The following is an 18,528-nucleotide window of genomic DNA, read 5'->3' as shown; positions in this document are numbered from 1 at the left end:
TTGCAGAGCCCCGTGGTCAGCAGTGGGAAAATCCAGCTGAGTTTGGGGTTAGTTTTTTATCATTTCTTCCCTTGGGGAGGCAGGAAAGCACCCGAGGGGGCAAAGCAAGGCAATGAAGGGTTTGGTTCCTGCCCCGTGATCTGGCAGCTCCCTGGATCCACCAGCACCCTTCCCCAGGTCATTAAATCTAATTAGTCCTTTAGCTAATGAGTGCAGCCCCTCCCTAGGACAGCCAGGGCCACCCCCAGGGTCCCACTGAGCTGTGACCTCCTGAATTAAGGGCAGGAATTAATTAACCCTGGCAGGGGGAGATGGAAATGCCCACCCTGGGAGGGCCCTGGGGCACAGCCCCTGCCAGGCTGGGCATGTTCCTGCAGGGAATTCCTGCCAGGAGAGGGGAGAAATAAGGGAGCCCTGATTACTGGGACAGGCAGGAGAAGGGCTCTGGAAAGGGAAATGGGGCTGGGTCTGAGAGCAGGGACTCTCCATGGCGACCTCCACCATGCCAGCCATAATAACAACACACATTTGATTGTTTGATTGATTGATTGATTGATTGATTGATTGATTGATTCTTTCTTTCTTTCTTTGATCGGTTTGCTCCCAGCTGCTTCACCCAAACTCAGGCTGGAGAAGGGATTGGGGTATCCAGGCCCTTGGATTTGGTTTTGCACTCTTTTTTTTTGGTTTTGCACTCCTTTTCTTTTCTCTTTGGCAGCACCCTGCACTCCCCAGCCTCGGTGACCATTTTCAGAGCTGTTTTCTAAAAATGGGCTCTGATTTTTAATGTGAATTTTCCTGGGGCTGGCTGCATCCTTTGAGGCTCTGTTAGTCTGGCACTCATGGAAAGTTATTTTTTCCTTGGTAAAGTCACCATTTTCCAGTCAAACTGAATGTCCTGGGGTGACTTTATGATGCTCGCATCCCCATTTGTCTGTCTGGCTCAGAAATGAGTTTTACACCTCTGAGACAGATTCTGAGAGCTTTTCAGAAACTGCATTTGCTCCCCCAAATGCTCCTCCTGGACTGGGCTGTCTGCAGCACAGACAGACAGACAGCAGGACAGAGCTCTCCTTTGCTCTTAGTTGGTTTTAGTTAGCTGAGGCAAGGAAGTTCCCTGGATTCCCTGGGTTTTCTTTTTCTTTGGACCTGTTTGAACCTGCTCTGCACTGAGCACCCCCAAGAGCACTGGGAGCTCTCACCTGTGGCCACCTGGGCCTGGAGGGACTGATGAGAGGCTGATAAGAGACTGAGAGAGCCACTACAGCCCACTGAGGGACTTTTTGAGTTTGCCATCTCTTCAGAACAGTGAGAGGTTCTATTGTTTAATATTGTCCATTTTCTGTGCTGGTGAATGTTTTGCCTGTTAAATAAAAAGGTTTTTCCCCATTTTCTCCAAGGAAAAGTTTTCCCAAACCCGTCGGAGGAGGGGCTGCTCGAATCTGCTTTTCTAGAGGAACCCCTTTGGAGGTTTTCCCCCAGATTTGCCCTAAGCCAGGACACCAACCCAAACCCACCCCGGGGTGCCACAGGTGCTGCTCCCGGGGCTGGTGGCATCACCAGGGCTTGGTTTGTGTGTTTGCACAAACCTCCCTCTGAAACGAGCAAAATTCCTCTCGTTCAACACCCCCAGAATTGCCCAGAAATGCCCTCAGGGCCTGCAGGGGCTCCTGCTGGGCCGGGATTTTTTCATCATTATCTCATTTCTCACATCAGGTGAGGCTGCAGCCCCTGACCCCTCCCTCAGCCCCTTCCCCTCCCTCGGGCCTCAGCCCTGCGAGGCTGCCTGGAAACAGAACCAGACAAAATTAAGGCAAATTATTTATTTATTGAAGGGGTTTCAGGTACATCTGGGGCAGATGAAGCCACTCAGGGGCTGCACCCAAAAATGAACCACAGCTCTGGGGTTTCACACTTTTATAACTTTGGTCCATTTGCATATTGGGGGTTCATGCTCCAATTACAGCTCCAGCTAATGAAGTCATTTACCCCAGGTTGGCTCTCTCCAGCTCCCTTTTGTTTAATCTCTGGGGCCTGAGGCAGTGAGGTGTCCTTGAGTGCCAGGCTGGAGAGGAATTGCTGTGTCTGCCCAGAACGGGAGAGCAGCAGCTGGCACTGCCTGTGGAGTTTGGAGTGCTGCACCAAAGAGCTGCAGGGTTACATTACAAATTACAAATTGCAAATACAAATAGTAAAAAAATATATTAAACGAATATATGAAGTCTTGAGGAATCAGCTCCACCTCAGTGCTGCTCTCTGACACCCAGCAGGGCCGGGGTGCACCCGGGGCTGGGGGGGCTCCCCTGGGGCTTTCACCCCGCACCTTTCCTGGCTCAGGGTGTTTGTCTGTCTGAAAGCAGCAGAATCTTTAATAGCCCGCCCAAAATTGTTGTTTTTTACCCCAGAGCCCGTGATGGGGCACGAGCACCATCGGGGGGTGGCATCAGTCCCGTCCCGGCTGCGATTTTGGCAGCGAAGCCTCTCCCAGCCCAGCAGCGCCTTCCCTGCAGCGGCCGCGGGGCTTGGCTGGGCAGGGGGGCAGGAGCTGCCCTGCCCGGGCACGATGGGCAGAGCTGGCACAGCCCCGGCGCCTCTGGGCTGACTCAGCGCCACAGAAACACCCGGGGTGCCACCAGGGCCGTGCCCAGCGCGGGTGTCACCGGCCGGGAAGGGGTGACCCGGGTCAGCCCCGGGTGGTTCCGTTCGGGGGAAGCTCTGGATGGTGCCGGAATCGCCACCCGAGGACAGAGGCGTTTGTGGGCCCGCTGCTGGCAGTGCGTGGGAGCGATGAGTTCCACAGAGCAGCAGCTTCTCCTCCCCGCACCTTTCCTGCCTTTAAAGGAGCTTTCTCCTCCCCAGGCCGTGTTTGCTCCTCCGCTTTGTCCCCTCCCTGTCCCGGCAGCTCACGGGACAGAGGAGCTGCTGCCGAAACCCGGCACCTCCTCCCGATGCGGGTTCGTTTCTGCACTCACAAAAATCTCATTTCCCGCATTCGGGGCTTTTGGGCGTCAGCAGCGCCAAAGAGATCCAGCCCCAGGAGCGAGGATGCTCCTGCCCAGCCCAGAGCCGGGGATGCGCGGGCGGGCCCGGGCTCAGCACCCCCGCACCCCCTCCGGCCCGGCCGGGCTGCTCTCCTCCATGGAGAGGAGTCGATGTTTTGCAAACAGAGCCGCGGGCCCGGGTGCAGCCCCGAAGGGCGGAGGAGATGAAGGTGCCGAGCGGCGCATCCGCGGTCGGGCCACGCCGCAGTTTCCGTGGAGACGGCGGCAGCGGTCTCTGCTTCCTTAGGAACCAAACATTTCATCCGCCTTGAGTAGGGCTGCAAATATGCGGGATGGGCCCGGACAGGCCGCCCAGGTGTGCCCCGGGGCGGGGATTGCTCCGGCAGCAGCTCCGGGACCATCCCGGGATGCGCTGCCGGGACCCGGGCGTGCCCACGCGCGGCGCTGCCATCCCAAAATGCTCCAACTCCTCATTCTGAAGGAGCGTGGCCTAATTAACTCAAGTGCAGGATGATTTTAAATTAACAGAATAAATTATTTCTTTCTCGTTGTTGCACCAAACTTTGCTGGGTTGAGCGGCACTCAAAGCTCCGAGCGCTGAGGGGGGGTGAGTTGAATTGGGATTTAACTCCCTGTCTAAACCTCTCCTCCAGAAGCCATTAACTGGTTCTCTTCCTTGCTTGCACCCTGGGTTTTTAGCCTGACAGGTTTTGCAGGACACAGGGAGAAGAAAAACTTCCCGGTGGGAGCTGTGACGGGATCTGGGCGTGGATCGGGAATGGGGGCTGGGACTGCCCGAGCATCCCCTGGCACCTCCGGCCTGCCTCCCCTCCTGTCCCCCGCAGGGACAGCGGGACCTGTCCCGGGGAGGGGACATCTCATCTGGGGCACCCACGGGGACACCGGGACCCCAGCACACCTGGGGCACTCACAGGGACACGGGGGTCTGTCCTGAGGGGGGACATCTGATCTGGGGCACTCATAGGGACAGCGGGACCTGTCCGGGGGAGGGGACATCTCACCTGGGGCACTCACAGGGACACAGGGACACCTCCCCTGGAGCTCTCAGGTTTCCCCCGGTCCGGGGATGCTCTGCCCGTCCCCGCGGTGTCACTGCCGTGAGTCCCGGGGCTTTGGAGCCGTTCCCTCCCGGCTTTCCCAACTCCCTGCGCTGGTTCCGCGGGAGCGGAGCTCGGGTGGAGCCCCGTGGGTGCAGCCCCGGGCCGGGAGCGCTGCACAAAGCTGCTGAGAGCAGCAGAAGGCGGCTGCAGGAAGGGCCAGGGCAGTGACCTGGGCTCCGGTGTGCCACCCCTGGGTGCCTGGTGTAACCCCCGGCCATCGGCTGGCTGCCATCAAACGTTAGGAATGCTGACAGGGTGCTGCTGGGCTTACAGCGCGGCCCTGCTCGCTCATAAATGGGATTAAAAGCAGCGGCCGGGAGAAGCCGCAGGGATGGAGCCCCCGGGGTGTCCCAAACACGGACACTGCGGATGGATGGAGCCCCCGGGGTGTCCCAAACACGGACACTGCAGCGGGGTGGCTGCTCCAGCCCGGGACACGCAGGGACAGCCCCAAAGCCAGCTGGGCTGAGCACGGGATGTGCTCGGGGCTGTCACTGGGGCCGAGCCCCAGAGGGTTTCAGTCTCCACCCTGAGCCCTCTCCCATCCCAATCCCATCCTGGGCTGGGACAGCCCTGACTCTGCCCAGGGCATGTGCTGAGGGTGGCTGAGGTGCTGCTGGCACAACACTTGGGAAAGAACCGGCGGGGTTGTGATTAACAACAGTAATTATCGGGTTATCAGCGCTAGGGCCGGGATCTCCCCCTCTGAGGCACTCGAGCCCAAGAGCCCTTTAATGGGAGGGCGTCCCTGGCTGCCCTGCCCTGCCCTGTCCTCCCCCAAATCCAAACATCTCCATCCCTTCTGCAGCCCCCACGGCAGGGAAAGGTGGGAAAGGAGTCAGACCCAGCATCCCTGGCAAGAGCAGCCAAGACTGGACATGGTGCTCTTGGTGTTTGCTTCTCTTTAAAGCTCAGCCTCTCTCCATATGTCAAAGCTGAACTTAAAGCACATAAACCTGAATTTTTCCAGTTTCTACCCAATGTTTGCCCTGTTCAATGTACACACCCGCTGGAGAAGGGCTGTAGGGAAGTGTTATCCTGCTCCTCCAGTGGTAAAACAATTCCAACATTTTCCCCCTGTGGGGTGGGCTGGGAGTGATGGCAGCAGCCCCAGGAGAAGCAGAGCTGGGCTCTCTCACCATTCCCACCTCTCCTGCAGCTCCAGGGACATTTGAGGATCCCCCAGAGCCTGGAGGGCTGCACCAGCCTTGGCTGGGTTCTCCACAGCCCCATGATTCACCCACAGAGGGTTTGGGGTTCCCAAGGGAAGGGACCAGGCTGAGTCACACTGAGGAGTGCCAGGGTGGGGATTCCTTTCCTCCTTTCCAGAAGAAAAACTCTGATTTTTGGGGCAGGAAATCCATTGTGAGCTCCTGATGCTCCCAGGGGCAGGAAGGCTCTGCAGCATCCAAGTGTGAGGATCAGGGAGCAGGAACATGTCTGATCCCTCCTGGGCTCTGGGGCAGCCGTGGGATGAGGGAGAAAATCCCTGTGGGACAGGAGGGAGGCTGTAATTCCCACTCCACATCTGGGACCTGCAGGAACAGGGCCTGGCTGCAGGAACAGCACTGAGCATGGGAGGATCCTGCTCAAGAAAGGCTTTACAAGCAGCAGGAAAATAAAATCTTCCCGGAGGCACATCCAGACTCCTCTCACACCCCAGAACCTCTTTGGGGGCAATGCCTGAAGGTCCCCAACCTGCCTGGGGTAAAAACACAGCACAGGGGCTTCCCCTCCACGTGTCCTTTGTACCATTTGATGGAGAATTTTCCCCAAAAGCATCTTCTGCTGCTGGCACATTTCCCTTTGGAGAGGAGTAGGATCCCTGCTGATCCCAGGGTTGGGATAAAGGGCTGGAGCTGGTTCCTCATCAGCTGCTGATGTGAAGGGCTGGGATCAATCCTGCAAAAAAAATCTGCAAATAGGGATTTAATAATTATTTTTTTTCCTCCTGGAAGCAAGGGACTAACCATTCCTGGAGGTTCAGGTGGCTGCCCCTGGCTTTTCCCACCAACTTGGAGCGCCAGGGTTCACATCCCTGAAGTGATTTTGTCCTCCATGCACCCAAGACCCTTTTCCAGCCCTCCTGGTGAGCTCAGAGCTTGTTTTCCCCTGGATCTTTCATCCCTCACACCTGAGCTGTGACTCATCCCCACCTGCCTGGGAACGTGGCTGTGCAGCAAACGAGTCAAGGCCAATCCTGATTTTCTTTGCAGGGAACAGAAATGTGACCCAGGGTGGCTCCTGCCAGACCTCAGCAGGTCCCTGGGTGCTTTGGCAGCTTCCTGGGGCTGCAGGGGGGCCTCTTCCCAGAGCAGCTCCAAACCTGCCTGGTGACACCAGGAGTGAATTTGGGAGCCTGGACTTGGTGGCTTTGTGCTCCTTTCTGTCACTCAGTGCCTGGAGGGTCCCTGGGCTGTGACCTGAGCAGGAACCAGCCCTGGGCTGGCCCAAAGGTCAGGAGGGAGCCCTGAGGATTCACCCTGCAGCATTCACCCTGCAGGATTTCCTGGGTGCACCCAGGGCCTGCAGGCTCCTGCAGCAGGGCCAGACCATCAGTGCTGCAGAACCTGGAGGAAAGTGTGGGATTCCATCCAGCTCTGGGGGGACTGCAGGCCCGAGATGTCCCCACATGTCCCTCGAGGCTCCACCACGGAGCCATGTCCTGGAAGGTGTCACAGACTCAGGTCCAGGGAGGAAAATCCCTTTTCCTCCACTGGAAAAAGTCCAGGGAATGTTTTGTGGCTCTGGAATGTTGCAGCTCTCTGTGTTTATGGGCAGCAGCTCCAGCCCAGCTTGAAAACATTTCTGGGGAATTGCAGAGAGACAAAGCAGGAGAGTTTGGAGCAGGGAAGGGCCCTAAGCTGAGCTGCACTTCCAGAAGAGCTGGGAAAGGGAATTCCAGGGCAGGAGGCAGCAGGACAAGGAAAGCACCACAGAATACCCAGGGAAGGTCAGGGCTCTGTGTCGCCTGCAGCAGGTGGGGGGAGGGGGGCAGCAGGTCCCTTCTCTCCCCAGATTTAATTAATCCCCACATTAATTAAATCCTGGAGCCCAACCCAGAGCAGGGATGTCAGAAATTCAGGGAGCTCCTGCCCACAGTCAGGTTCAAAGCAATCCCACAGCTCATCCAGCCTCTCCTGCATCACAAAGGACTTCTTTCCCCCAAACAATGTCTTTGGCAAATAAATTAATTTTTTTGGAGAGGGGGTTAACTCTCTGTTGTTCAGCTCATGGTTCAGCTCATCATTAAAGTAATTCCATCCATTTTGAGGCATCTCCCCTCAGTCTTCTCATTCCTAATTTAAGTAACAAACTCCCCAAAGTCTTTGCTGACCTCCCAGCCCCAGTCCAGGGGATTGTGGAGCCTAGAGTTCTTTGCCTCTGTGCAGCACTGAGAACGCTGGAGCCTCTCTGTGTGGCCAGGACCAGCTGAAACTTTCCAAACCACTCCCCTTTCGTTCCTGTCCCTCCCCACCTCTGCTGGGGTCGTTATTGTCACCGTCAGTCCCTGCCAGGCTCGTCTGCTCCCAAGCACTGTCAGGATGTTCCCACCTTCTCTTCAGCCCTGGCTTGTCCCTAAACCACAGCCCTGGGCAGGGAGCCACTGCTTGCACCTTTATTGTCCAAAATCCATCTCTGGGCCTCTGCAAAGCACCCAGGACAGCTCTGGGGAGCTTCCTGCAAGAACAGCTTCAAAGCTCCCTCCAAGGTGCCACCTCCTCACTGCCACTGATGCTGAGCAGTGCCCAGGTTGTGCTGCTGGCAGCTCTGAGGATCTGCTGGCCCAGCTGAGGGGAGGAACCCAGGGCTCTGCCTGCCGGGAGCTCCAGCAGCTCCTGAATCTTCTACAGAATCTCTGTGCCAGCACAAGGGGAGCACAGCAGGATTTCCAGCCTGAGCTGGGCTGGGGGAGCTGCAGGAGCTCCTGCCAAGGGAACCAAGCTCCCCTGGGCAGGCTGGCAGAGCTGGGCAGGGCTGGGCAGGGCTGGGGGCACCCCGAGGCTGTGGCTGCAGGGGAGCAGAGCTGCTCTGGCCAGGAAAGACCCTGGCCAGGGAAGGAAAGCAGCCTGGAGCTCCTGCCAGCTCCCACACCTTCCCCACCCCCTGTTCCACAAATGGCAAAGCCAGAACAGGGTGGGGGCTCAGTGCTGACTGTGCTGAGAGCCTTGAGCAGCACAGCCCCACTGCCCAGGCTCTGGGGAGCTCTGCTGCTCCCAGCACTGGGGCACCTCTGGCAGGGCTGGGAGAGGTTTGGCACTGCCCAGGCTGCCCCAGGGGCTCTGCAGGCACCCTGAGCAGCCCGGGGAGGTCTGGGGGGTTTGGCACTGCCCAGGCTGCCCCAGGGGCTCTGCTGGCACCCTGAGCAGCCCGGGGAGGTCTGGGAGGTTTGGCACTGCCCAGGCTGCCCCAGGGGCTCTGCTGGCACCTGAGCAGCCGGGAGTCTGGGGGGTTGGCTGCCAGGTGCCCAGGGCTCTGCTGGCACCCTGAGCAGCCCGGGGAGGTCTGGGGGGTTTGGCACTGCCCAGGCTGCCCCAGGGGCTCTGCAGGCACCCTGAGCAGCCCGGGGAGTCTGGGAGGTTTGGCATGCCAGGCTGCCCCAGGGGCTCTGCTGGCACCCTGAGCAGCCGGGGAGGTCTGGGGGGTTTGGCACTGCCCAGGCTGCCCCAGGGCTCTGCTGGCACCCTGAGCAGCCCGGGGAGGTCTGGGGGGTTTGGCACTGCCCAGGCTGCCCCAGGGGCTCTGCTGGCACCCTGAGCAGCCCAGGGAGGTCTGGGGGGTTTGGCACTGCCCAGGCTGCCCCAGGGGCTCTGCTGGCACCCTGAGCAGCCCGGGGAGGTCTGGGGGGTTTGGCACTGCCCAGGCTGCCCCAGGGGCTCTGCAGGCACCCTGAGCAGCCCAGCTGCAGTTTGGAGCAGGTTCTGTTGGGTTCCCACAGAGGTCTGCTTGCTCTCTGATGTGGTTCCAGGGCAGCAGAGGTGCAGGCCTGCTGCTCCACGCAGCCCCTCCTGCACTTCACAGGGCCAGCCAGAGGCACCAGCCCAGCCCCAGCCCCTGTGGGACACGAAGCAAAGCCCCCGGGGCATTTCCTGCCCAGCTCCCTCCTCAGCAGGGCTGCCAGGAGTGACATCAGCCCAGGAGGTGAGAACAAAAACACTGCACCTTCACCCCTCTGCTAATTGCCAATCCCAGCACTAACAACAGGCACCAAAGGGGCTGCTGAGCTACTCAGCCTCTGAAATTATTATTATTATTGTTATTTCTGGGCTGGCAGCGTGTTAGGGAATTCAAGTTCAAACAGAGATGAGGAAGCCAGGGAAGCTTTATTAGATTCCAGCCTCACCAGGTGTCAGCAGAAGTGTGCCAGGTGAGGCTCCAGCATGCACAGGTGGGGAGCTGGGCTGGGAGCAGAGCTGGGCTGGGAGCAGAGCTGGGCATGCAGGGGGGCTGGGCTGGGCCCTGGGGCTGCCCCGGCTGGAGCTGAAGGGTTCCCAGGGAGGGGACAGGGATGGGAGCAGCCCCAGAGAGGGGCCACCCATCAGAGGCATGGAGAGCTTTGGAAGCAGCCTGGGAGGGAGCCAGGACAGGCCTTGAACACTGCATGGAGGGGACAGAGAGCTGGGGAGGGGAGGGAAGGTTTGGGAAGGGAAGGTTTGGGAAGGTTTGGGAAGGTTTGGGAAGGGAAGGTTTGGGAAGGTTTGGGAAGGGAAGGTTGGGAGGTGGAAGGGAAGGTGGAAGGTTTGGGAGTGGGAAGGGAAGGTTTGGGAAGGGGAAGGTTGGGAAGGGAAGGGAAGGTTGGGAAGGTTGGGAAGGTTGGGAAGGGAAGGTGAAGTGGAAGGGAAGGGAAGGGAAGGGAAGGGAAGGGAAGGGAAGGGAAGGGAGGAAGGGAAGGGAAGGGAAGGGAAGGGAAGGGAAGGGAGGGAAGGGAAGGGAAGGGAAGGGAAGGGAAGGGAAGGGAAGGGAAGGGAAGGGAAGGGAAGGGAAGGGAAGGGAAGGGAAGGGAAGGGAAGGGAAGGGAAGGGAAGGGAAGGGAAGGGAAGGGAAGGGAAGGGAAGGGAAGGGAAGGGAAGGGAAGGGAAGGGAAGGGAAGGGATCCTTGCAGAGCCCCTGAGGCTCCAGCCCCACACAGACCCTGCCAGTGCAGCAGGGAGTGCCCAGCTGCTCCCTCCTGCTCCCTGGGGCTCCTGGAGCAGGCCCAGGGCTGGACAGAACAGCAGCTCTGGAGGGAAATGTGAGGAACACCTTGGCATTCGGGCTCCTGCCTGGTTCAAGCACTAGTCAAGCCCAGCTTACCCATTTGTTCTGTTTATTTAACTTCAAAGAGGTACACACTAAAGCATTAGGATTTACTGGTTTGGATTCCTCTCTGTACAAGTTCTTTCAAACAGCTTGAATGCACAAGGCTTTACAGATAGAAGCGCTGAAACACAAGATAAAACAAATCTAAATTTCAAATCACTCCATGAAGAAAAATTGTAGAAAATAAAAAACAAAAAAAAGGAAAACAAAACAAAAAATATTCCAACAAAAAACTGCAGCACTCCTTGGGAAAGGGACAGACTGCACGAGGAGGGACACAGAGGGGTGGAAGGCAAGCAGTGGAGGCTCTGCCCAAAGCTTCTCTGTGCTGGCAGCTCAGGGGATGGAGTTCAGGAGGTCCTTGAGGAAGCTGTCGGGATCATTGATTTCTGCCAAGAGTCCTTTGAACAGAAGAAGGCAAGAGAGAAGAATCAGCCCCTGTTTGTCCTGCCCAGGAGGGATTTGTGTTGGGCCATGTGTGAGCTACTGACAGCTGCAGGGTTATTTTAGGGCTGGACACGAGCAGGAGGGACTGAAATGTGAATTGAATCAACCCCTAAATCCACATGGAGCTGCTCCTGGGCAGCTCCAGAGACCCAGCTGTGCTCCCTGGCTGGGCAGGGAGAGGCTGGCCTGGGACACACATTTTGAGAGAGGAAAGAGAAATTCCAGCTTCCCTGCAGGTTTTCAGCATCTCCTGACTCCTGGAGGTACCAAAATCCTTGGGGAACAACTCTGGCTGCACCCACCTGCTGCCAGGTCACATCTGCTCACCAGCCTACAACCACAGACCCCCCCAAACCACCCTCCAGCTGTGCTACAGATGTTTCACAAGGCAGGGGGGAGGTTTTCCTGCCTGGGGCTGCTCAGGTGTGTGTCCCAGCAGTTTGGGGACAGCCCAGGCTGTGGCTGGGCCGTGCTGATCCCTCCTCTCCCTGTCCCCTCCCACCAGCTGCAGCAGTGTCAGGAACGCTGCTGGCTCCAGTCACCAGCTGCACAGGGCAGCCTATAAAAGGGCAAGCAAACACTCACCAGCCACATCCAAAAACTCAGAAAACGTTTCCACTGGCATGAATTCCTCCTGGAAGGTTTTCAGGGCCTTGTCTGCAGCCTCGTGGATTGGCATGTCGTTGTGTCGGATGAACTCAGCCAGAGAGAAGGACCAGCCTCCCTCTGTGTTACTGGTAGGCACCTTCTGACAGGGGACAAACACACCAAATCAGGCCAAAAAGTATGATTTAATTAAAAAAAAAATAGTTACTGCAAACCCTGGTGCCTTCTCCCATTGCTCCTGGATTTCCATCCCTGCCTCTTGCAAACAACCAACAGAGGAAGAAATTACCCGACTGCAAGCTCATGATCCTTTTCTGCAGGATGAAACAAGGTCCCAGGCATTCACCCTGAGCACTGAACCCTCTGTGGGAGCTGCAGGTTTCTTTCTGCCCCTGGCTCCTTCCTCACCCAACCACTTCCCTGGCATGGCCTGGAATGTCCTTCCTTCCATGAACAGGAAAAGTAAAATACACAATACAGGACTGCTGCCAACTGGAGAAGTCTCTCAATTCTTCAGCTACTGAAGTGCAAGGCCTACAATGAGCACAGGCAGCTTCTTGTGGCCCTTCTGCTTTTACAAGGTACAGAAGAAAAAAAAAGGAAAAATCGTTCGCTGTGAGGGTGGGCAGGCTCTGGCACAGGTGCCCAGAGCAGCTCTGGCTGCCCCTGGATCCCTGGCAGTGCCCAAGGCCAGGCTGGATGGGGCTGGGAGCAGCCTGGGACAGTGGGAGGTGTCCCTGCCATGGCAGGGGTGGGATGGGATGAGCTTTAAGGTCCCTTTCCACCCAAACCATCCTGGGATTTGGTAAAGTTTTATTCCCAAGGACCTTGGAGAAAGGAGTTTCAAATTTTGATTTCTATTTCCAACTCATGGAGTGGCTCAGGCAAGAAAGCTGAAGTGGAGCTGAGCTGGAGGTGCTGCAGAGAACCTGTAGTGCTCTCCTTACCTTGAACATGTTGTAGATGAGATCCACGAGGGCCCAGAAGAGCAGCCCCGAGCGGTACGTGGCGTATTCCTTCACTGCCTTGTCTGCCAGTCTGGGGAGGGAGAGCAGGCTGGGTTAATCCCTCTGGCTGCCCTGGAGGACTCCAGACCCTGCCAGGGTGCTCAGAGACCTTGGCACAGAGCCAAAGACCCCTGTGCCTTGGATTTTAGCCCATGGAAACAATTCCCAATTGTGTGAGGAGTTACAAGCCACAAGGGTTTGAATAGAATGATAGTGAATTCATCACTGGGTGAAAATGTAGAATTTTGGGGTTTTTAGGATGGGGTTTCAAGAGGCAAGATCGAGGAATCTGGCATGTCCTGTCTTTCTCCTTCTTCTTGTTCTCCATTTTCTGCTGTGATGGTGACACTGTTTGATTGGTTTAGAACAGAGACAAACTGTCTAACATAGGTGATAGGTATTGGAAAATTATTGTAAATAGAGTACAAAATTTAGTATAACAAGCTAACACCACCCCAAGGGCAGGGACTGTGCCACAAACTGACCTGCCAGACAGACCTCAGCAGGTCAGAGAGAGAATGGAATAGATAAGAGAAAATAAACAACCTTGAAAAGCAGAGCCAAGGAATCTCTACTTCTTCAAGTGTGGGGCTGGGAAAAGACTTCTTAATACCTTTGGAGCCATTTCAACCACAGAAACCTGGCATGGGGCTTTGGTAAGTCCCTGATGGACAGCATGGCAGCTGGAGCAGGCAGAGCCCAGCAGGGACAGGCAGGGATGGCTCTGGGTGAGCCAGGCTGGGTGTTCCATTGGGCACCTGGGTTCTCTGCTCCAGCTGTGCTGAGGGACCAGGGCAGCTCTGCCACTCAAACCTCCTTCCACAGGAAGGAAACGAGCACAGAGGGAACTGGAGGGCTGAGACTACACAGGAAATCAACAGCAGAGTGGGGAAAAACAATGTACAGCCCTTGTTTGTGTGTTCACTGCTGGAGAACAGCAGATTCCTGAAGGAATGACCAAATCCAGGGGGAATCAATGACAGAACAGCTTTGTGCTTCCAACCCATAAAAGCATTTCTGCAAGACTCAGAGGGAAATCTCTTGTCCTTGAAGAAATGGAGGAATTTCCATTTAATATATCCTTGGTTATTCTCCTGCCAGGAAAGGACTTCTGGAAATCCAGCACCTGGGTCTGGAGCAGTAGAAATGCCCTAAAAGGAGCAGAGCTGTGCTGGGACAGCAGCTCCCAAAGTCTGCAGGATTAATCACAAACAGGTTCTGGCAAGGAGGAACCTCCTGCCAGAAGCTCTCATGGGTTTGGAATTTTTATGCCTGTGCTCCTCAGGTACATCAGCCCCATCACGTGCTGCTTCCTGCTCAACACTCCAGAGCTTTGGAAAAACAAAAAACCCATTTTTTCTGCACCCAGGACCAGCTCAGCTGCTGCTGAGAGTCAGCAACACAACAGGGGCTCCCAGCTGCAACCTGCCCCAGACTGGGCTTTTCTGGGGGAAAAATGAACATTTTCCTGCTCTTATTAAAAGGCTCCATTTGTGTGTGTGTGCCCTTAAAACAGACATCTTAGTAGGTGGCAGCCTGCTCGGGCAGCTCAGCTTAATTATTTAAAGGAAAACCAATTAGTAAAGGTGACTAAATTTCCACGGGATGAAGAGAACTCAGAGCGAGGCTAATTCTGGCCTCCCAAATCCTGCAAGCCAGACTTTTCCTTTCATGTGAATGGCTTGGATCTAATTGCAGGCTGTTCCTTTAATTGAAAACTAAAAGGCCCTTGTGGGTTAGGGCTGGTAGTTACCTTCTGGAGCAGCTGCTCCATGCAGGAGCTGCTGGGTTTCACTCCTGCAGCTGGACAGGGACTGCCAGCACAAAGGCAGACACTGGGGAAGCCTGCCTTCCCTCTGCAGTGTCTTAGAAAAGTCACAGGGGACAGCAAAGGGAAAACAATCAAAAAGGTCTTTTCCTCCCAAATTCCAGATGAAAGCTACACTGAAAAACACCTACAGGAGTTTTTTAGCCAGAATTTGTGGTTAACAAATTCAGTAACAACAAGCACTCAATTCAGTTCTTTGGGATCTGTAAATTATGTTTACAAAACCCCAGAACTGGGATCCATTCTGGGGATTTCATCTTTGGGTTTAAATATGAAGTGTTTCCGAAACAAGGGAGGTGCTGAGCATCTCCCCCTGGGACATGTGGTACCACCACTCCTGGCAGAGCCAGAAGCCCTTTTTGGCTCAATGCTCCCCAAATCTGACTGGCCCAGCTGAGGAGCTGGATGGGCACCTGCCCATGGGTGGGATTTGCTGCCTTGGGATGAGGGAATGCAGAGCCCTCCTGTCACTTCCCAGGATTTACAGGAGGTTTCAGATCACCAACAGATCCTCAGCTTTTTGGAGATGCCGTGGGGGTTCCTGCAGTGGTTCCTGTCCCTTGCTGAGATGCCCTGGGGGTTCCTGCAGTGGTTCCTGTCCCTTGCTGAGATGCCCTGGGGGTTCCTGCAGTGACTCCTGTCCCTTGCTGAGATGCCCTGGGGGTTCCTGCAGTGGTTCCTGTCCCTTGCTGAGATGCACAGGTAGCAGTGAGTCCTTGGGTGTCCCCAGCCTTCACCCCAGGGTTCTGGGAATGGAGCTGCTCCCTGAGTACACCCTGAATATGGAATGCTAATTTTAATGCTTTGCACGCAGACATCACCCTGGTGTCACAGCCAGTGGCTTCCTCTCAGCCTCAGCCTACAAATTCAAGATATTGGCACTTATCTGCAGAGCCTTTCACCATCCATCACCCTCTTCCTGATTTTCCACAAGAATAAATAAGCACAGAGCTTGGAAATCAGAACTGCCATATTGCTATTTCTGAGAGGCTTTATCAGAGGGAGGCTTTGTGCTCCCTTAGTCTGCAGAGATTAAAGAAAGCCCTTGAATAAACCTTGACATAATTCCTGAGCACTATTTCTGAGTGTGCTCCCCTGAAATTCCAGGGATTGGATGCTTCAGCTGGAAGTTCCTGGCTCTGCTTGTTCCAATGTGCTTTTATTACAGCACCTGTGCTTGGGGAAGGAACAGAACATCCAGGGAGGTTTGAAAAGCAGCAAAGCCACCCTGGGTTCAGCTCTGCCAGCCCAGGGGAAGAGCTGCACCCCCTGAGCCTCCAGGAGATCCCCAGGGTCTGTCAGACCCCCCAGGACCCAGACAGGCTGCAGGGAGTGGGAAACAGGAGCCAGGGGAGGCTGAAAGCAGCACAGGGATCAATGGGGGAGCCCTTTCAGGGCTCTCTGCCTTTTCCAAGAGCACTGGTTCATGCTGGGTTTGTGCAACTACAATGTAATGGCTTTATCAAACACCTAATTAATGTCATCAGCATAAAAATGCCCTTTAAGGCGACTTAGAATAATAATGAATTGATTCCTAATTATGACAGCTATTTCAAATCATCCTTTCAGAAAGTGGAATTCCCTTTCCCTCTCTGGAAATATTGTGCCTTTGTCAGGCAGGCACAGCCACTTATTCTTGTGCTTCAAGTGCCTGACAGCTGCTATTGATTTTTTTCTTTTTGAAAAGCAATGGCATTTGACTTCTATTTCTATTTCTCTATTTGAGGGAGGCTGGAGCACTGATCAAAAGGGCCCAGAAGGAGCTTCTTTAGGGAGGCAAACAGGGATGAGGCACAGCTCAGACAGCTCATGGCTGAGTGCTGAGGTGGGGGAGGAAGAAGGAAAAGCTTCATTTCCATGGATCAGCTCATTGATCCACTCCAGGGAACAGCCAGAATGAAATCTCCTGCTCAGACCAGCCCTGGGGGGCAGCTGCAGCCACTCAGGGCCAGGCTGGACAGGACTGGGAGCAACCTGGGCTGTGCTGGATGTCCCTGGGCTATGCTGGGTGTCCCTGGGCTCTGAGGGTGTCCCTGGGCTGTGCTGGGTGTCCCTGGGCTCTGGGAGGTGTCCCTAGGCTCTGAGGGGTGTCCCTGGGCTCTGAGGGTGTCCCTGGGCTCTGAGGGGTGTCCCTGGGCTCTGGGGGGTGTCCCTGGGCTCTGAGGGGTGTCCCTGGGCTCTGGGAGGTGTCCTTGTGCTGTGCTGGGTATCCCTGGGCTCTGAGGGGTGTCCCTGGGCTGTGCTGGGTGTCCCTGGGCTGTGCTGGGTGTCCCTGCCATGGCAGGGGGTGGCACTGGGGGGACTTCCAAGGGTCCCTCCCAAGCCAAGCCAGGCTGGGATTGTGCAGCTCCACAGCCCTGAGGGCAAACGTTACTCAGAGGGGCTCACTCCTGGTGTAAACTACACACACTGGCCAATATTCCATTGGCTGTGAGTGGCACTGGGATGTCAGCAGGTGTGACAGTGACATGGTGGCTCTGCCACAGTAACACAAGTGGCTCTGTGACAGTGACAGGAGCAGGTGTGACAGTGACACGAGTGGCTCTGTGACAGTGACACGAGTGGCTCTGTGACAGTGACAGGAGCAGGTGTGACAGTGACACGGTGGCTCTGTGACAGTGACATGAGTAGCCCTGTCATGGTGACACAAGTGGCTCTGTGACAGTGCACAAGTGGCTCTGTGACAGTGACATGAGCAGGTGTGACAGTGACCCAAGCAGGTGTGACAGTGCACAAGTGGCTCTGTGACAGTGACCCAAGCAGATGTGACAGTGCACAAGTGGCTCTGTGACAGTGACACAAGCCCTGTGCCAGTGGCCCGTGGGCTCTGTGCCCGCCTGCCCAGCCAGGGGAGGCACTGACCTGCTGGCCCCTCCCGGGGACACCACGCGGGCGTGGGCGGTGACGAGGAGGCGGCGCAGGATGTCCCCGCGGATGGCCCGCCACCGCTCCGGGGGACACACGTGCAGGGCCAGCACGGTGTAGTAGTGGGGCCCGTCCACCTCGAAGGCGCTCTCCACCCACTTCTCGCGGGGCTGCTCCAGGAAGCTCTGCAGGTTCTTCTCCTCCCGCGAGGTCGCCCGGGTCCTGCAACACAGGGAAAGCCTCAGAGGCTGCTCCAGCTCCAGAGGGCTCAGCCTCTGCTCCCCAGCAGCCCTGGGGTGCTGCCCAGGCACCCTGCACAGGCAGCCAGCTGGGCACCACCAGCTCCCCCCAAACTCATCCCTGGCTGAGGATTTGCCCCCAGTGGGCACCACCAGCTCCCCCCAAACTCATCCCTGGCTGAGGATTTGCCCCCAGTGGGCACCACCAGCTCCCCCCAAACTCATCCCTGGCTGAGGACCTGCTCCCAGTGAAACAAACACATTTTCCTTGGAGTTGTGGGTGGCACTAGAGGTTTGCCAAACAGCTGCCATTGCCCCAGTGGAAGGTAACACCACTGTAGAGGTGTTCTTCCCTTTTTTTGAGAAAAAGATGGAGCCAGGCCAGCCACTGGGGTGGTGCCAACTCTCATGGGACACCACAGAGCCACTGCAGCTCCTGCAGCCACACCTGGATCCATTTATAAAATTCCTCTACTGCAAAAGCAACCCCTGGGAAGATAAAGGCCAAATTCAAACCTAAAAGACACTGCACTTTACTGCCAGTTTATATAAACAGTTTATGGTTTTCCTCCTTTCCTTCAGAGCTCCAGTGTCCCAGGAGTCCTGACAGCCCAGAACTGAGAGTGGAAAGCATGAGTCACAGGAGACTTTGGGGAGTTGTCCACTTTGCCACATCTGTGGCTCTACTGCACCAGGCAGAGGCTGCCAGCCAGGTCAGACCTGTGACTCTGAGGTGAGATAACCTCTCCCTATCAGGCATCAAGCAGCATCCCAGCAAATGAAGCTGTCAGGGCTGTGTGACCTTTTCATCTACTAGAAGATGCAGCTGGGAGCTAAGTAGTAGCTCTTTATTTCCTCCATTTAATATTAAAAATTCTGTCTGGGAAGTACAGAAGGCTTTTTGCCATGTCTGCCCAGCGGGTTCTGGGCTCCGTGGTGCCAACAGCAGCCTAACAAGATGAAACAAATAGTTCCATTTATTTGTCTCCCAAAGGACTGGGAAAACAATAGCACAGGGATCTGGAGATAGATATTAAAAACAAAAGACAAATTGTATTACAGCCAAAACCTTGATTAGTTCCAGGCGGGAAAGTGAGAGGGATTTCACTGCAC

General features: G+C 55.9%; 1 protein-coding gene and 1 long non-coding RNA gene across 8 annotated transcripts in view; one reads left to right on the top strand and one right to left on the bottom strand.

The window, feature by feature from the left end:
* Positions 1-3,219: 3,219 nt before the first annotated feature.
* On the top strand, positions 3,220-9,819 carry LOC127060343 (uncharacterized). 2 transcript variants are annotated; one of them, XR_007779276.1, is made up of 3 exons: positions 3,220-3,609; positions 9,146-9,265; positions 9,399-9,819. It is a non-coding gene; the product is annotated as an uncharacterized LOC127060343 (long non-coding RNA). The 2 variants fall into 2 exon arrangements; XR_007779275.1 differs by having other exon boundaries at positions 3,573-3,609; positions 9,093-9,265.
* Positions 9,820-10,413: 594 nt separating this feature from the next.
* The window catches only part of UBR4 (ubiquitin protein ligase E3 component n-recognin 4), an 85,416-nt gene continuing 77,301 nt past the window's right edge, over positions 10,414-18,528 (bottom strand). For all 6 annotated transcript variants that reach the window (XM_050982609.1, XM_030232891.2, XM_050982610.1 and 3 more), the window contains 4 exons: positions 17,174-17,398; positions 12,424-12,514; positions 11,456-11,618; positions 10,414-10,824 (listed from right to left, as the gene is read on the bottom strand). In XM_050982609.1, the coding sequence (XP_050838566.1) occupies positions 10,760-10,824; positions 11,456-11,618; positions 12,424-12,514; positions 17,174-17,398 (544 nt within the window). In that variant the 3' untranslated portion in view covers positions 10,414-10,759. The remainder of the gene's footprint in view (positions 10,825-11,455; positions 11,619-12,423; positions 12,515-17,173; positions 17,399-18,528) is intronic.

The sequence above is a fragment of the Serinus canaria genome, chromosome 21 (genome assembly GCF_022539315.1).
Source record: "Serinus canaria isolate serCan28SL12 chromosome 21, serCan2020, whole genome shotgun sequence".
Taxonomy (NCBI): Eukaryota; Metazoa; Chordata; class Aves; order Passeriformes; family Fringillidae; genus Serinus; species Serinus canaria.
The sequence above is the reverse complement of the archived record's forward strand: the minus strand, read 5'-3'. Positions and strand labels throughout refer to the sequence as shown.